Source organism: Myotis nattereri (genome assembly GCF_964212035.1).
Source record: "Myotis nattereri genome assembly, chromosome: 14".
Classification (NCBI taxonomy): Eukaryota; Metazoa; Chordata; class Mammalia; order Chiroptera; family Vespertilionidae; genus Myotis; species Myotis nattereri.
Genome location: NC_138089.1, coordinates 21709933 through 21728229, shown reverse-complemented (window position 1 = coordinate 21728229; position 18297 = coordinate 21709933). Strand labels below are relative to the sequence as shown.

The 18297-nt window shown below is 56.4% G+C and overlaps 1 protein-coding gene across 1 annotated transcript; it reads right to left on the bottom strand.

The window, feature by feature from the left end:
- Positions 1-1324: 1324 nt before the first annotated feature.
- Positions 1325-16902, bottom strand: LOC308530136 (inter-alpha-trypsin inhibitor heavy chain H4-like; the record flags this gene model as incomplete). Its single annotated transcript, XM_081106612.1, has 18 exons — positions 1325-2337; positions 2770-2866; positions 2988-3142; positions 4803-4977; positions 5719-5877; positions 8166-8320; positions 8573-8712; positions 11166-11351; positions 11428-11609; positions 11791-11916; positions 12001-12169; positions 12430-12546; positions 13238-13366; positions 13848-13958; positions 14095-14257; positions 14392-14496; positions 15405-15565; positions 16813-16902. The coding sequence occupies 18 exons, from the start codon at positions 16900-16902 to the stop codon at positions 2268-2270; spliced, it is 2490 nt and encodes an 829-aa protein (XP_080962738.1). The 3' UTR covers positions 1325-2267.
- Positions 16903-18297: the final 1395 nt, after the last annotated feature.

The window sequence follows — 18297 nt, the reverse complement described above, 5'->3', positions numbered from 1 at the left end:
TCATCATATGGTTTCTGGTCCTCCTGAAGTACCTGCTTTGTCCTGCCACTCAGCTAGCCGCCTAGCCTGGCAGGTTGGCAGAAAGGCAGAGGCCCCAGCCCAAATCTGCCCCTTCCCCTCCCTCAACACAGTCAGGAAGGCCTCCTTGCAGGCCAATTCCAGGCAGATTCTGTCTTCAACCCAGTCACCTGATGGCTCCCTGGCTTTCAGGATAGAAATCGTGCCCTGTGGCAAGGTGCACCAGGCAGTGCTGGCCTGGCCCTGCTTCTCCACCTCTCCAACTGGCTCCTCACCCCATGCTTCCCTTCCCCTACCCTGAACTCACTGCACAATGACCCTGAACTCACTGCACAATGACCCTGAACTCACTGCACAATGACCCTGAACTCAATGCACAATGTCCTGGCTCTCAGCCCAGTGTCCTTGTCCTCCTTTTCTACTGGGCTGACTTCTCCTTATTCGTCAAAACTCAGCCCCAGCCACACCACTTTCCAGGAAGGTTCCCGATATTCCCCAGGTAGAATGGTGACTCCCTCTGGGATCCTTGCAGCACCTGGTGGTTCCTGGGTGGCAGCTGCCACATAGGCACTGTCTGTCATGGTGGCCATAGCACTCTGCCCAGGGCCTGGCCCATTAGGTGCTGGAAAGCACTCAGTGAACAAAACAATGAAGGGCATGGACCTACTGCCAATTGTTCACAGAAGGCACCTGCCCTGCTGCTTGGCTAGAATGTCACCCAGGACTCCTCTGCTGTTATACAAACCCCACAGCCCAGCGCAGGCGGTGGTGTCCCAGAGGGGTGAGCTTGGTGTGGGCCCTGTCTCTCATATTGGTAGGTGTGTCAGAGATGGCCTCACAGGAAGGTCGAGGGAGACCCCAAGGCGGCTCCCCCGTCTCACAGCAACAGCCTGAGACCCTGCCAGCCAACCAGGCAGATGGAGAGACAGATGGAGTGTGTCTGTGCGTTTGGCAAACCTGCTGCTGGAGCCCTGCTACAGGCCTCTCCTCTGACCCCTCTAGAAAGACTCACTAAGTAGACTTACCATGTAGAGCTCAAGAGCTGGGAAAAGAGCTTTTCCCTGCTGACCTGGTTTGCTTCCTCTTAACCAGCAAATGAGCTCATTTTCTGCTTTCCTCTGGCTGCGGGGAAGCTCAGAGCAAAGTTCTGAGCTGTAGCTTCCCCACGCGGGTGTCACAGACTGAACGCTCCTCCTGCTTGGCTCTTCTCTTATTCCCATAGGTTTTGTTTAAAAAATTTTTTTTTAAATCCTCACTGAAGGACATGTTTGATTTATTTATTTATTTACTTACTTATTTTGAGAGAGAGAGGAAGGGAGAGAGAAAGAGAAACATCGATGTGAGAGAGAAACATCATTGGATTGCCTCCTGCAGGCGCTCCAACTGGGATCAAAGCCACAACCCAGCTATGTGCTCTGACCTGGGATCGAACCTGCAACCTTTGGGTGTACAGGGAGATGCTCCAACCAACTGAGCCACCTGGGCTATAATTGTTTTTTAAGTGCGCTCTGACTGTGCAGAAATTGGGTGGAATCTGGGGCTGACTATCTCTAGGGCATGGATCGGAGAGGATTTAGAGCTGGGGGCTGGGTCACCTCCATGGGACAGACACTTCCCTCCTGGGATGAAGGCCTCTTTGTCTCCTGTCTTCCAGGCCTAGCTCCTTTCCAGCTGGTGAGCACAGGTGTGAAAATCAAAGTGCATCATGCAAGTCCCATGGGAAAGGCGCCCAAAGGCTCACTGAGAACTTCTACCCAGTTCACTTTTTTTAATGGAGGTAGGAAGAGTCAAAACTGGTTTTCATGGTCCTAGCCGGTTTGGCTCAGTGGATAGAGTATCGACCTGAGGACTAAAGGTTCTGGCTTCAATTCTGGTCAAGGCTATGAACCTCATTTGCAGATATTATTAAATGAAATCTTAGTTTCCACCTTATGAAATGAAGGGAGTGGACCAAAAGCTCCTCAGGGACCTACTGGCCACAGGCCTCTGAGGGCTGATTGTGGGAGATTCCAATGTCACATGATGCTAAGTGTTCAGGAGGAGGGTCTACAGGCCTGGGGTTTGGCTGGATGGAAACAGAGAAGCCCACTCCCTGAGTTTAAACTACCTGCCTTTATTTGTAATAAGTGGAACTCCCCTCCCCATCATGGTTGAGACCCCACAGGTGGCTGTGGTCACAAGATGACAGCCATCTGCACACGGTGGGGTGACATGGGGTGGGCGGGTGGATATAACTCCTGCCATCAGAATCAGAGCTCGATAGACCAGCAGGAAATCTCTGTTCCCGGGGCCCCCTCTTGGTAATCCAGCTTGAGCTTTCTGGGATGGAGAGACAGACACACAGACAGACAGGTGGTTAGGAAATCTCAGGTGTGATGGGATGAGAGGGAGAGAGCTGGGGATAGGCAAGTGGAAGGTGGAGATCCAGGGCCCCTTAGAATCCCCTCCAGCACAGGCTGACAAGGCCCAGTCACCCAAGGGCAGCCAGTTGTCAGGGTTCAGGGTTCTGAGACTTCAGGGAGTTTGCTAATGCCCCCAACTCACCCTTAGAGATCTCTGGCTGGGGTGTTTTCTGTGGGTCTGAGTTGACCATCTTTGGGGGGTCACACTGAGAGCTGGGTCAGACATGTCTAAAGCATAACCTTTGACCCGACTATCTCTAGTTCCCAGGCACGGACAGGGGAGTGGAGGCCCCAGGGACCAGCTCTCAGCCTCCTAGTCCCCACCCCTGGCCCGTTTGCGTGGAGTCACCTGGTGGCATTGAACTCAAACCCCCGAGTCCACAGTGTTCGCTTGCTGGCATCTGTGGCATCTGGGGGCCCCCAGGCAACGCCCTGGTAAAAGCGGCCTGAGAGACAAAGGGAGGGTCAGTGAGGGATGAAGACACGGGGACTGGGAGACACAGGCACTGCCTGTTCCCAGGCAGAGCTGGACTGAGGATGCCCTGAGCCAGGGTCATGGGCTCATACCAAGGAGGCCGCCGACGCGGCTGGAGAAGCGGTCAGTGTCCCGCAGCAGCAGCCGAGGCCCCCGCCCGGGGCCGTCCCAGGACAGCAGGCCGATGGTCACTCTGTCTGGGCTGCTGAGCAGCAGGAGCCCCGCCCTGTCCATGGTCATCTTGAGCCTGTGGGGAAACTAGGCTCCTGAGAGAAGGTAGGCATGGATACGCCCTCAGGGGACCCTGGCGGTTGGGGTGGGATGGGTGGGGGAATCCAGCTGTGGCCTTGAGTGGGAAGTCCATTACACATTCTCCTTAGCAACTGGGACAACGTGACGTTAATGATATCTGGTGATCCCAGCATTTATAAAGCAAAATAGCGGCTCCTTCCCCTGTTTTCTGAGATTTGGTTCCCCTTAAATTCGTTTGATATGATTCCCCGGGTATCGGGCACACTCTGCCGGTGCCAGATTCTCTTGATTATCAGTGTTGAATTGTATGTTTAACATCTAGAAGGGCGAGTCTCTTCTGATTCTATGCTCTTCTCTTTTACTTAAAAAAATCACTGATTTATTACCTTTTTGGTTTTCTTGGGAATGTTTGGCTCCTTAGAGCACGTTGAACAAGACCCTGCTGGTACTCTGAGTTACCTTAATGGGCCTGCACTAAGTTTACACAGGCTCCAGGGGACTCACTACAGGACGTGTGGTCTGATTTTCTTCACGGAGATCTTCTGTAGCTCGTGAAAGTGTGTGGCCCCTGTCGCTATGATGAAGAGGAGCTCTTTATTCATCTTCTGGTGCGCAAGTACTTATCAGGTAACAGGAAACTTTAAGATCTGGTATGAAATGGGCGATTTTCAGGTGAGCCCCGCAGGTTAGCTAGGTGCTCACTCATTTGTCAGGTGGAAACCAGTCTCTACTGAGGGGCTCAGTTAGGGGCATGGACGAGGCTCTTTGTACTCAGCACGGGCTGGACTAGGAGGGCAGTGCTCCCAGAGGGCCCAAGCCTTGGCCCACTCCAGGCCGCTCGTGACTTCTGGACCCACAGAGCTGCCTCTGGAAGGCTCGATGGTGAGGCAGCCCCACCCAGAAGAGGTCGCCATCCACCTCCCTTACCTGCCAGCGACAGGTATTTGATGGACAGTCTCTCCCCATCAGAGCTTCAGGAGTGTGCTAAGAGAGACTTTCATAGCCTCCCCCTGGTGGACAGTGCCTTCCAACTTCTCACTGCTGTCATCATTCCCTCACCACGGAGACAGCTGCCCTCCAGCATGCCCTGTGGGCACCACCCCTTCTAATGAGCAAAGTGCTCCCCTGCCACCTTCCCTCACTGGGTCTCCCCTTAGCCTTTAACTCAGGCTTGGAGTGATTCTCCCCAGGTATGAGTGAGGAAACTGAGGCTAAGAGGGTCTCAGCAGCCCGCCCAGGGTCACACAGGATTAGCAGCAGTGTAGCTCCAAGCCACACTGTCCCCTGCACGGGACAGTGACCTGGGTTAGGTGTGGCTATGCCGGGTGCCCACCTCTGGTCCCCAGAAGTGCCAGGCTACCCAGACCTACATATGTGGTGGCCAATGAAAGGTCTGTGGGTGGATTTATGAGTGCAAGGGTCATTGCTCAGGGGCATGACCGTGCGTGAGCAGCCAGGTCCCCAGTACAACCGCTGGTGCCCCCAGAGAAAAAGAGGTATGGCTCTGCCCAAATGGTGGGGGCGGCCCACTGCAGAAGACGCATGCCCAGCCCAAGCACTTCATCCCCAAGCCTGTGGCCTCAGGCCACCGGGCAGCACTGGCACTGGCTAACGTAGCCTGAGAGGTCATTGCTGGTACGCCGCCTGAGGCTTACCCAGGCATCACCACGAACAGCGTCTCCTTCCATTTGTACTGAGAGCTTCTTCGGTCCCTAGTCACTACCACGTGCTCAGGGGACACGTGGACCTGCAGCTGGGGATTCTTGAAAGTCACCTCGATCCACGAGAACTGGGCCTTCTCCATCTTATACTCACCAGTCACCTTGAGACCTGAGAGAGCCGGGAGGAGAGGTCAGAGGCATGGCCCACTCTGATTACGTCCATGAGAACTGCCCTTCACCAACCCCCTCCTCACTGCCCTTTCCCAGCATTCCCTCACACTGGAGTCTGCTTTCCACAATCTTTTCTCTCCTCCCTTGGTTGCATTTGACTTTGGAAGCACCACAAATCCTCAGTGATGGACACTTTCAGGTGAGCCCCGTGAGAAGGGCGATGGTGTCTGAAGTCCATGAACATTGATAAAGCACATTAGTGTGCCTGGCCCTGAGCTAGGTGCCATGGCCAAGAGGGAGGTGGCAAATCATTGGTCCCCACCCTCAGGGAGGAAACAGACTCTAGGCCTGGTTTGTGGAGGTGGGAGATGGTGTGTGAGCATCCCTGAGTGCTGTACGTCCCCACGTCTGACTTGACACCTCAGCTCAACCAGTACGACCCTTCTGGGGGGTGGGGTGCAGGTCCGGTCAGCACACCTCCCTCCTCTTGCCTTTCATCTCCTCCAGGCTCTCTATGGTCCCACTACTATCTTTCCGGGCTCTGGGCTTCTGCAAACCTCTGCCTCTCACTACTAAACCCCCACTTGTCTGCCAAGGCCCAGTCACTCCTGTGTGACCCCGTGCAGCCTCATATGCCCCTCAAACAGCCCTGGCCTCCTCTTCTGGGCTTCTGCCTCTAGCTCGCTTTGGGCACTGACTGCAGAGGGTTTCTCCGGGAGGTGACTGCTCAGGGCCTCACCTTGGTCAGGGTCTGAGAGCAGGAGTAATAATGGCCCCGGGGTGCTCTTGATGTCCACACAGAGCTGGTCCACGCTCTGCCCAGGCAGAGGCAGGATGAAGGTCGGAGCCTGGATGGGGGCTGGGGCAGCAGATGCGGTTCTTGGGGCAGGTAGAACATCTGGAGGGCAGTGACGGGAAGGGGGGCTGAGGGGCGCAGGCACCTTACCTGGTGGTGGGGCTGTTGGGCTTGTTTCTGAAAGAAAAGTCTTTGTTTAGGCATCCCCTTCCTCGCAGTTGGGGGCAGTGGGGAAACTGAAGGATGGGATAGTGTATACATGTGGCCAGGGTTCCTTCTCCACTTCAACATTGAGAAACCTGTAACAGGTTCCTAGAGATCCCCAGGGGTCTCCCATCCCAGGGTCTTCCTGCTATAGGGCCGTTGTCTACTTCAGGGAATCTGGTCTGGGGGCGTACCTTCCATTGTTTCATCCAGGTGATCACCCACTACAGTGGGACCGGAGGAGGAGGAAGATGTTAGTACAGGATTGGCCAGAAACGGAAAGGGAGAAGGCAGTCAGGATTCAGCGCAATCAGCACGCCCTCCAGCCATCACTGCCACCTGCACCTGCCAAGGTCCAGCCCTGCGACCCCTGACCCACATTCACCCAACTAGGGGAGCACACTTTTAGGAAACACTGAGGAGACAGGGTCCAGCCTGGTGTTGGGCTGAGTCTGAATCCAGACTGGAGATCAGAGACAGCTCATGGGGCCACTCATGGCTTTGGGAATGTTGGGAGCCTTCCCTTTCTAGAAGGTTCCATCCTGAGCCAGCCTGCAGAGTGTAATGAGTCTGGTTCAGTGAAACTAAATGACACACTGCTTCATGTCAAGCCCCACAGCAAGTGTGCCCGGTCGGTGCCCAGCCCTGTGCAGGGTGCTTGCTCTCATCCAGCTCTACAGGCAGGCTTACCATCCTCTTGGGGAAATGAGGCCTTGAGGTCAGAAAGTGGCTCACCTATCCTGCCCGAGAGCCTGTGGTGATCCAGACCCAAAATATAGGATGGATAACGATAATGAGGAGGAGCAGAAAGTCCAGGTGGTCCAGATTTCCTGGTGGGGACGTCATGAACTCCAGCGTACGAGGCAAATCCAGCTTTAGAAAAGTTGACACCTGCAGTCTTGGCTCAAGCAGAGTCATGGGTCCCCACCACCAGGGCCCTGGGACCCACCCCGGGAGAGGCATGAACAGAGGGCAGATGGTTCCCTTCCCCACACCCTCCACTCTGAGAGCCTCTCCCCCTTCTGCCAGAAGAAATCCAAAGCCGGAAAAGGAACCCTTCTTGAACTCCTCCCACCCTGCTGGGATATCAGTCACTTCCAACTACCTTGTCCTCTGAAGTTTCTTCTGCCACTAACAAACGTTCCAGCATAGACGCACCTGAACTTGCGCCCCAGCCCTGCCACCAGCCACGTGAGCCAAGCAAGCCACTCACCCACAGTCAGGGCAGAGCCCAGCCTGTGGCCAGGGTCAAGGTTCTGTCAATTCCCCTCCCACCACCGCTGATCCTTTTTTACCTGCTCCTTTTGGCATTGGGTGCCCCATGGCTCTATGTCTGAAGACAGTGCGACCTGGAAATCAGAGAGACCTGGGTGTGCATCCAGCTGGATGGGGACTGTGCCCCTAGCGCCAGGACAGCCAATATCTGAACGAACAGGTGACTAAATGCACCAATGTGCTTGGGCAGACAATGCCCCCTCCTGGCAGCAGGCTGGGCTGGAGAGGCCCTGGCCAGCAACTTTGTGGGACTGGGGTTCGAGGTTCTGAATCAGCCACCAACGGCAGCCTTTGACGGTATTAGGCCCTTACCTGAGGGATCCTTTCCTGGATAAAACAAAAACAGAAGAGAGAGAAAGAAAGTGAGAGAGAGAGAGGGAGAGGGAGAGAGGGAGAGAGAGAGAGAGAGAGAGAGAGAGAGAGAGAGAGAGAGAGAGAGAGAGATAGTATTGGGTAGTGTTGATATGTTTGAAGTCCATATTTAACCTGCTTTGTGGGACTGGGGTCCGAGGTCCTGTATCAGCCACCCGTCACGAAGGGCAGCCTTTGACGGTATTAGGGCCTTACCTGAGGGATCCTTTCCTGGATAAAACAAAAAGAGAAGAGAGAGAGAGAAAGTGAATGAGAGAGGGGGAGAGAGAGAGAGAGCCTATTGGGTAGTGCTGATATGTTTGAAGTGCTTATTTAACCTGCTTCCCCACCCCAGCACCACACAGCTGCAGTGCATATGAGAGGGTCGGGAGACCTGGCCTCAGTTTCCTCATCAATGAAATGGGATGCATCTCCTGGGGGTCCTGGGAGTCTGTGTGGCCGGGTTAGGGTCTTGGTCAGGGTGTGGGGGAGGGGCTGGGGGGGAGAGACTGGGTCAAAACTCTGTTGCCACCGAGCTAGGAGCCCACTGTCACACCCACCATTGTCCACGGGCTTCTCGGCAACTTGAGACTGTTCTTGGCCTTCAGGTTTGGTGACCACCATGGACGTGAGGGGGGTGACAAAGCTATAGTTGAGCGACAAGCCCAGAGCTTGGGTCTCCAGGGCCTGCTTATCGGCATCGGATGCGGAAACCCTGCAGGTAGAGAGCATCAGAGGGCCAGCAGGTCCTGGATGCCGAGCTCCATTCTCCCCGCTTCCAGACCCTTGGGGGTGGGGGCAGGTCCCTACTGGGAGCGTCTGGAGCTCAGACACCACTCCATGGCCCCCTCTCCATACCTAGCAGATGCCCAGGCCACCTGTGCTGTCCCCCCCATGAGGAGCTTGGGGAGACACTGAGGCCGTGTGTGGCCGCCCCAGCAGGCCCTTGGGGGTGCAGGCCACCCACATTCGCTCCAGCAGCTGGTGGATGGTCAGGTACGCCCACAATCTCTCCATGAAGCCGTGGAAGATGTACTTGGGCTTTTGAAACTCCTCTTCCTGCTTCGCCACCTGGGACTCCATTTGGAAGGTGATGTTCTCCGTGGTCTGGAAAGAGGGGCCCAGCAGGCGGCAGCAGTGAGGGCCTGATGCCCGCACCTGGCCTGCTGCTTCCCAGCACTTCCATGAGAAACCTACTTGGGACTGGGCAGGTCCCATGGGCTGTGATAACCGCATTCCCTTCGAGTAGGTGGGGAGCAGGGCGGGAGTTTAGAGGTGTAAGGGGCTCAGCCACAGAGCCTCCAAGGATGAGAAGGAGGTGGAGAGAAAAGGTAGGAACTATCACAGGTGCAAAGCCAGGAACTCAGATCAGGTGAAGCTTTTGGAGGAAGGACAATGAGAACGGGATCTGGATGCCACGCCAGTGCAGAAGCACCAGCAAATGCATTTAAAGTAGAAAGGGTCCCAAGACGGCCCACCCCAAAGATGGAGACTCTGGGGACAGAGACAAGTGCCTTCCCAGCAGTCATGGCAGAGTTCGAAAGAGGGCTCAGGCCTTGATAGGGTTTGCGGCCCCATGTACCCCATTAGGCTGCTCCTGACCAAGCTGGTGACCCCTGCTGGGACCAGGCACTGTCCAGTGGTGACAGGGAGGCATGTGCCCAAGTTTCAGGTGGACTGCTGCGTCCTTCCCCTGTGTGGGGCCTTCTGCTCTCAGGCTGACCTGGCCAGCAGCCTGGGAAGTGGGGCCTCTGGGGAGAGGAACTCCAGGCTTTCCTGTCACCATTCCCCGGCGGCCAAAAGCCTTTGCGATGTGGATCAGACCCCATCCCCGCTGCTGGAGACGCCCTCCCCTGTCTCTCACCAGAGCCGGGCCTGCCACACCTTTGTCACCTGCAGGCCACCTGCACAAATGTCCTGTCCACCTGCACAAATATCCTGTCCACCTGCACAAATGTCCTATCCACCTGCACAATTGTCCTGTCCACCTGCACAAATATCCTGTCCACCTGCACAAATGTCCTATCCACCTACACAATTGTCCTGTCCACCTGCACAAATGTCCTATCCACCCGCACAAATGTCCTATCCACCTGAACAGCTATCTATTTGAAGGTTTTCCTTAAGTGAAAGTTAAACAGACTAACACTCTTTACTCAGCCTTGTCCCAAGCAAGACTACCAGGGAAATGCTCCGTCTGGGGTTGGACTTATATTTCTCAGAAGATACATTAGGATAAATACATAACTACTCAAACAAAGACATGGCACCCCCTTAGTCACCCTGTGTTCCGTACTTTGGGAACTCCCAGCCTCCAGGATAACATGTGTGGAATGTTTACCCTGGGCCAGATGTTAATCCCCACAGCTGTCTCACGAGGTGGGTAAGATGACCGATTCTCATTTTCACACAGGAGGAAACGGAGGCACAGGGAGATTAGGTGAAATGCCCAGGCCTCACCCCTCAGAGGTGCCAAAGAGGGGGTGGAAGCCAGGATTCTGGTCACCTGCATGCAATGCTCCTTGTGACATGTGCTACTGCTCTGAGACTCAGCCCTGGTCCCAGCGTGTCTGCCTGCCTTGTCCACCTGCTATTCTCCCTGCACATCCTGCCGCGCCGGCCACACATGCCTGAAACATTCCTCCATCACTTCCCCATCTGGCCTCTGCCACCTCCTACTCATCCCACAGTCACAGCTGAGTCCTGTCCAGGAAGCCCTCTCAGATCGCCAGGCCATGTTGGGGCTCCCGTGCTGCTTCCCTCAGTACCTGGGTTCATCCTCTCAGAGACACCCCAGCCTCTGGGTCTTTCCTTGTTTGTGTGACGAGTTACCCAATGTCTCTCCCATGAGGGCAGGATCCCTAGGGCCTAGGAAGGCTCTGGCTCAGAGCAGGTGCTCAGTTTCTCTCTGTGGAATGAGGGGTCCCCGGTGGCACAGAGGCAGGGAGAACTGGGCGAGGAGCGGGCACCATGTGGTGAGCTGGGGTGGGTATTGACTGGGCTGCATTGGGCCTCAGGGTAAGTTGGACCTCGGTCTGCTCATCTGTGAAGTGGGAGCAGCCCTCCCTGCATGATTGCAATCTCAGAGGGCTGGTGGAGGACAGAGGGGATGCCAAACCCGGTGCCCTAGGGCAGTGGTCGGCAAACCGCGGCTCTTGAGCCACATGCGGCTCTTTGGCCCATGTGCAGAAGTCGGTACTTTGTGGAAGAGCCACACTCAAGGGGCCAAAGAGCTGCATGTGGCTCGAGAGCTGTGTTTTGCCTAGTCGCAGTTTGCAGACCACTGCCCTAGGGCACAGCAGAAGCAAAACAGACTCACTATGAAGTTCCTACCACGTGCAGCCAAGCACAGGTGCTCTCAGCAGAATCAGGACGTTATCTCGTGGAATCTCCACCACCAGCCCATGCAGTGGGGAGTGGGGTCCCCATGGTGGCAGGGGGCACTTTGTCACTTGGCAAAGATTAGTGGGCTGGAGTCTGACAGGCTGGAGTTGGAACCTAGCCCCTCCGAATGCCTGCTAAAACGACCCTTCCACGCCAGGATGGCTGGCCACACTCACCAGCTGCCCGCTGACTGTGGCTGAGAGCACATCAGGGCTCTGGGCCCGGAGCTTCCCGGCCACTACCATCTCGGAGCCCTTGAAGAACAGCGCGAAGTTGTCCTGCGTGACCTCCTCCACGGCATGGCCTGGGTACTCGAAGGTCACTGTGGTCAGCAGCGGGTTGGCCACCTCCTGGTAGAAGTCCTGCAGAGTGGGGGGTGTCACGAGGGCGGGGCAGGGTCGTCCCTGACTCACCCAGCTCTCAGGGGTAGGCTGGCACCTGCAGCTGCAGGGCGGAGTCCGAGTCCTCGTAGATGCGCCGAGCCAGGCCGCCGTTGTCCAGCGCCAGCTTCTCCAGGAAGGCGTAGCTGACGTCGAAGCCAAAGCCCAGGCAGAAGAGGCTGTACTGACCGCCTATGGCCTCCTGCACATTCTTCTGGATCTTCCTGGGGTTGGTCTCGCCTGGACCCCACGTTTGGGGACAGGAGTGAGAAAACAGGGATTAGCTCAGGGGATATTTTTGGAATCTCAGAGCCAGAGAGGCCTCAGGGATTCCCTCCCTTCCCCAGGTCCCACAGCAAGCCCGGATGGAGCCCCAGCGATGCCCGCTGTGCTGTGCCCTGAGTTGCCGCTGTTTTCTCACCTACAGTGGGGTCGCCATCAGTGAGGAGGAGGAGGAGGGAGACGCTCCCTGAGGGCAGCTGCTCCTCCCGGGTGGCTGTGTCCAGCAGCTGCACGGCCATCAGCATTGCATCGTTGATATTGGTTCCTGAGGGCACAGGATCTCAGGATGGCTCTCAGGTGGAGCTCGTGCCCGGATGCCCTCACCCTGCAGGGCTGCCATGGCGCTCACCTCCCCGGGCCTGGATGTTGTTAGCGTATTTCTTGGCCTCCTCCACGTTATGGGTGGAAGCTGGCACCAGCGATGGCTTCCACTGGGTTGCTTCACTGCTGAAGCTAATGAGGTTGAAGTGGTCTTCGGGCCTGAGGTCCTCTAGGATCTTGATGAGGGCTTCCCGCGTCTGGTCAGGGGAAGGGGAAACAAGGTGTGTGTCTCAGTGGGACCTCCTTGGGGGTTCATGTGCCCTTGGGCTGCACCCCAGGCCCACACCTGCAGTGGGAACATGGTGAATGCTCCAGGGGCAGGACCAGCTCCAACCTGGGTCTCTGGCAGCCTCCTACCCAGGAAGATGGAGGAGGGAGGGTCTGCCTGCTAGACCAGAGCTGATGGTGTGAGGCATCTGAGAGTTTTCAGGGCCCTACCCTGGCCTGTGGTACCCACCTGCTGGATTTTCTTGCCCATCATGGAGCCACTCGTGTCGATGACGAAGATCACATTCTTGGGTATCGTGGAGAGACCCTCGGGGGCAAAGTAGTGCACAAAGTAGCCATTCTCGATCTATGACCAGAGTGAGACACACCCCAATGATGAGAACTGCAGCGCTGCCCTGCCCTGCCCCATCCCACCCCCTTACCCCAAATCCCCGGGTCCCCATCCTCTCTTCATTTTGAGCTCCTCTGTCACAGCCTCACTGCTAACCTCCCCAAATGCTCCTCATATATTTTTTTTATTCGTTGTTGTTAAAAGTATTACAGATGTGCCCCTTTCCCCCCATTGAGCTCTTCCAGTCTGCCACCCCCTCCAGTCCTTCACCACCCTGTTGTCTGTGTCCATGGGTTATGCATTTATGCACACAAGTCCTTTAGTTGATCTCTTCCCACTCACCCTCACCCTCCGGCCCCCTGTCTTCCTCACTATCTTAGGACTCAGTCAAACCACTAATTTGCTGAAACCTTCCTGGCTATGCATGACTCACTAGAACTCTACTCCACTTTGCCTCCTATTTGTTTGAATATCTGAGGCGGTTTAGAGGTAATAAACCTTACTTAGCAGATGAAACTTTCTGCCTCTGAAAGGGAATTCTTTCAGGGACAGCATAACTAAACCGCGTGTTTTCTGTCTGTGGCCTTCGTTGCACACTGACCGGCAGGAGCAGTTTTTTTGCCTTTTCTTCTGCAACAGCCAGGCTCAGGCTCCTGAGGACGGATGGATTTCCTGGTTATTCTGCTCTCCCCTGGAGCCCACGCACCTGAATGGAGCCTCCAGAGAGGGTGCGGTTCACATCATAGCGGATGATGAAGTCGCCATCCACGACTGTGTCCTGTTGCTCTGCAGGCTTCTGTTGCTGGGAGAGCGTCGGCTTGAATCGGATGTGAGCCTGGAAGAAAGTCCGACTGGGCTGATGTTGGGGGAGCAGCGAGGCCACGCTCACACCCCTCACCCCACCTGAGAATCACCCGGATGAGAATTCCCCGTAGGTCAAATCCCAGGCTGGGCTGTCAGGTGGACGGCCTCAGTACAGTGGATGGGTGTGAGCGAGGAGCCTCTGCTCCGGAGCTGTGTGAGCAGAGCCTGGGCTCAGGATGTGTATGATCCAGCCTCCGCCTTTCCCCCTGGTCCTGGGACCCTCAGGTCAGTGTCCTCTCCCAGGCGCCCCCTAAACTCAGGTTCAAGCCAGCACCCGCGATCTTCCTCTAGGCCTTGCCCTCCTCATCTGCCTCATGTGAGTGCGGACACAGAGACCACAGAAGTCCGCCAGCTGAGAGATTCTGCCCAACTGTCCCACTCTCTGGGGATCCAGACTCACAGGGCAGCCTGAAGACAGGCCCCTCCCCTCCCACCCACTGTGGCAGGCCCACCTTGGTCTGGTTCTGTGAGACGGTGAGGGCGTCTGCAAGCTCATTGGTCATGAAGGTGCTCTCTGTCTCCAGAAAGCTGATGCCCTGAGGCTCAAAGATGTGAATGTCCATCTGGGAGAAAAAGGGGTCACTGGGTTAGTCAGGAGCCAGGGCTGGGCCTCACAGGAGGCTGAGGGGACAGGGGGGCCACCCTCGGCTGCACAGGGGTCGCCCCGGAGGCCTCCTGGGAGGTGGCAGTTCCAGGTACCTGCAGGTGCTTGACCAGCTGCTGGGGCTGCACTTTCAGCAGCAGCTCATACACTCCCAGGCGCCGTGTGAGCAACTCCTCGTACACCAGCTCGAAGGTGACCTTGGCAGCGGGGGCCACACTCACCGACACCTGGAACTGCTCCATCTTTCTCCCAGTGGCCCTGGGAGAGGAGGGCATCAGGCCTGCCCCTCCAGACCAGGTAGGGTATGGACACTGGAGGCAGAAGCAGAACTACAGGGAGGGGCAACTTCTGCCCCACCCCCACTGGGGTCTCCCACACCCCCTTGGGCTTACTTGACGAGGCCAGCACTCTCCCCCCTGGCCACGGCCGCACTGTACTGCTGCTGGGCTGCATCCTTCTGCTTGATGTTCCCTGGGTACGTCACACCATCGATGATCCTGGGGCAGGAGGGTGGGTGCAGTTGAGAGCCTGGTGTGTGTGTGCGGGGGCTCTCTGCAATCCCATCTCCTCCAGGGAGCCTCTCAGGGACTTGCTATGCCTCCTGATAGAGTGACTCCTACCTGGACGGGACCTCACCCGTTTATTATGTACCTACTGTGTAGAAGACTGTGCAGGGCCCGGGGTAAGGGCTGGAAGCCTCTGCTAGGTGTGCCAAGCCTCCATCTACCCCGAGGCATGCACAATGGAAGTGAACATTCGTTTTACTGAACGGACAGGAGAGGAAGGTTGTAGAAAAGACAGGGCTGAGCTAAGTCCTGGCCTCTCTTCTCCCTTCCACTCTGGCCCCACATTCCAATTGCCCCCTCCATCTCATAGACTGTCCCAGAGGATCCTGTCGACCAGCAGCACGTGCTTTCTGAGCTGAGCTTGCACCCAGCCATGTGACCAGCAGTGTGGGGCAGACTGAGGAGGAGTGAGATGCCAGGCTCCCAGGCCATGGGAGACACAGGGCTAAAAGGCTCTGAACGCTCTTACCACCAGCACAGGGCAGGGAGGAATGCAGAGTGGGGTGGAGGGAGGGGTGAAAGGTGGAAGGGATGGAGGGACAAATGGAGGAGCGAGGGAGGGGGGAGGGAGGGAGGGAGGGAGGGAGGGAGGGATGGGGATGGAGGCAGAGATAGAAGGAGGGAGGGGTGGAGGGATGAAAAGAGGAAGGAAGGGAGTGGGGATGGGGTAACTTCTGTGAGAGTAAGTTCCTGATAAAGCCTCTGGTTCCTGTCCTGCCTGCAGGTGGAGTGCACACACCTCCTGTCAGGAGGATGTCCTCTGTCCCTGAGGGACACCTGGGGAGGGGACAGCAGTGCTGGATGGGGAGGGGACGCGGAGGGGGCAGGAAGGCACCTACATGGAGAAGTTGGTGATGAAGGCTTTCTTGGGCAGCTCCATCTGGAAGGTGGCCTCCTGCATGGAATCCGCTCTGTTGACCACCCTGCTGGTGATGACCGTGTGGGCAAACCGGGAGGAGACCCTGGAGTCCACAGTGAGGCTGTAGATGTCGATGGCATTCTGGAGCAGTGAAGGAGGGGGGTGGAGCTGCTTCAAGCCAGCCCTGCTTGGGGCCATGCTCTTCAAGAGCAGGCCTTGACCTAGGTCCCAAACCAAGCCCTGGCCCTACCCAGACTGAGCGATGGATGCCTCAGGAAAAGCCCCGTGAGGCATTGCATGTGTGGATCTTTCTCTGAAATAAGAGGCAGCTCTGTGCTCCATTCCCCACCCTACAGTGCCAGGGGGCAGGGGCCAGTCTGTCAACACACAGGGGATGGAAGGTGGAGCCTGAGCCCCAGTGTGTCTGGGAGGGACTCTCACTTTTCCTGGCCCCGGTTGGGATCCGGAAGCTCAAGGTCTTCGCTCTGAACAGTGTCAGGGCAGCAAACAAGTCCTTTGATTTCTGGTGACCAGAAATGGAGGAACCGCTCCTGCCAGTCCCCACAGGGGCCTCCAGGAGCTGGGAGAATCTGGAGATGACCAGGGTCCAGTCCCTAAGAGCTGGGTACTTTCTCCTTTGCCCCCTTTCCCTGCAGCCGTGGGCCCCACCCCCCAGTTGCCCTGCCCTGCAGCCCAGGCACTGGCCCTGCAGAGACGGACAATCCCCACAGGTCACTGTCCCAGGCACCTGACCTTCCACCCAGGTCTAAGGTTCGCATGTGCACACATGAGAAGCCTTAAAACATCTGCCAGCCTGCATACGACACACTTGTGTACATGCCAGCTCTGTTCACCTACACACGTAGCCTAGCAGAGGTGGGTGCCTGGCTGAGCGGCTTGTTACACACGTGAGTGTCTGCTCTGTGCCAGGCACTGTACAAAGCACTTCACAGTGTTACAGGTTCCATCTTCACAACAAACCTCCGAATAGGGTCTATTATTACCCTGCTTCACGGATGAAGAAAGGGAGACAGAGGACGTGTCCTTACCTTGAGGACATTCAGCCAGGGAGAGGGAGAGCTGGGCTCATGATCCCCCCCACCCCCACACACACACACACACCCTGCCTTGACTGCCAGCCTCCAGGGGCAACTTGCTAGACAGCAATTCCTCACCTGGAACATGAAATAGGATCACCCCTTCTAGCTTAAGAGGGGCTGGGGGAGGGGGACTGTCCATCATGCCTGGTGGATGGTCAGCACCATTTTCTCGCACACACACTGATCTGTGCTCACATGCACGCTCACACTCACACATGCTCTCACTCACTCACCAGCTCATACCACTCACACTCCCATGCGCACACAGGTGCCTGAGGCACCCACTACCTTTTGGGCACGGGTGGTCTGGAGCACAGCCAGCAGCGAGAGCAGGACCAGCACGATGGCACCGACGAAGGCAGGGCCTGGGGGCTTCATTCAGGCTCTAGTGGCTGGCAGGCTGCTTCTGAACTTGAGAGAAGTGGGGAATGATTTAGTAACCTGCTTGCTGCTCCGCCCCTCCGGGGGCAGGGTCCGGGAAATTGGGATCTACAAGCCAAAACTTGCAGTGGACTCAGATAAGTGAATGTCCTGTGGACCTTGGCTGGGGACAGACACGTGCACAATAAGTCCCCAGTGACATCAGGATAGGTTCTTGGAAACGAGAACTTTAAGTGAAATGATGTTCACCTTAGAAATGAGTTCAGTTCCTGTGGCCTATTTCTGGTCACAAAAACATCACCACCAAACTTGTAGATAAAAATCCAAAATGTTGAAATCAGTGTGAGCTATACTTATATTTAAGAAAGATTCATAAAACCAAGTGAGATCATGCTTTCCCAACTTGCTTATTCCAATTTAGGGGTTTGGATGCCCAAAGCCTCTCCCACCAGCTCAGAGTATAAAAGGTGAGACCCCAACCTGCACAGGACACCCCTCCATCGAAGGTCACACTGACACACACCCACACTAGACTGCCCCCACCATCGCTCCTTCCCCAGTGGGGGCATTGCAACCTCTGACAGCAAGATAATCTTTCTCAAAGGCAGGGGCGGCCACTGCTCAGAAGCTGTGATTTCAGGGGCCCGGAATAGCAGCTCCCTGGCCTCTCACACTGATTCCTGGACTATCCCACCAGGGTCCCTTCCTTCCCATGGCTTTGCCTTGGGCCCAGTGAAAGCCCAAGGTGAAAGGGTGAAGGTTCAGGTGCAGGTGCAGGGAATGAGATGAACCTGTACTTCAGGATGCCGCCGGCCCTTCGGGTGGACGTGCACAGGCCCACAGTCTCTCCTTTCCAAAGGCTTTCTGCCTTTTCTCCGTTCAGGTCCCACTCCCAATGAGGCCCACGAGGGCCCACATCAACAACACAAACGCCGAGTTCCATGGCTGCTCCCGGCCCAGGGAACACAGGGCCCTCCATGGCAGGCTGCGGGGCGGCCAATGGAGTTCCAGACACCAATCTGTTGTCTGGGGTCTCCCGGGCTTCTCCAGGGAGAGCCGTGGGCTGCCAGCTGGGGGTCACTCTGAGCAAGGCTCTGCCCACTGGGGGCTCATTTCCTCTCCTGCAGCAGGAAATGGTGAGCCTGAGGGTCTCTTAGGTTCTGTCTAAGCCTACATTCTGCACGATGACCTCACGCCCCTCCACGTCCCCAGCTGCCCCTCGGGAGCCTCCTGGGCAACCTCAGATTGCTATTTCAAGTTGTCCCTCCCACACAACCTGAACCATTTGGGGATGAGGTGGTTCCTCCCTCTGTTTCTCTGTTCCTAGCAGTCAAGTCTCTCTGCACATGTCACAGTCGGGGGCAGAACTATCAGCCAAGCCGTGCTACAACC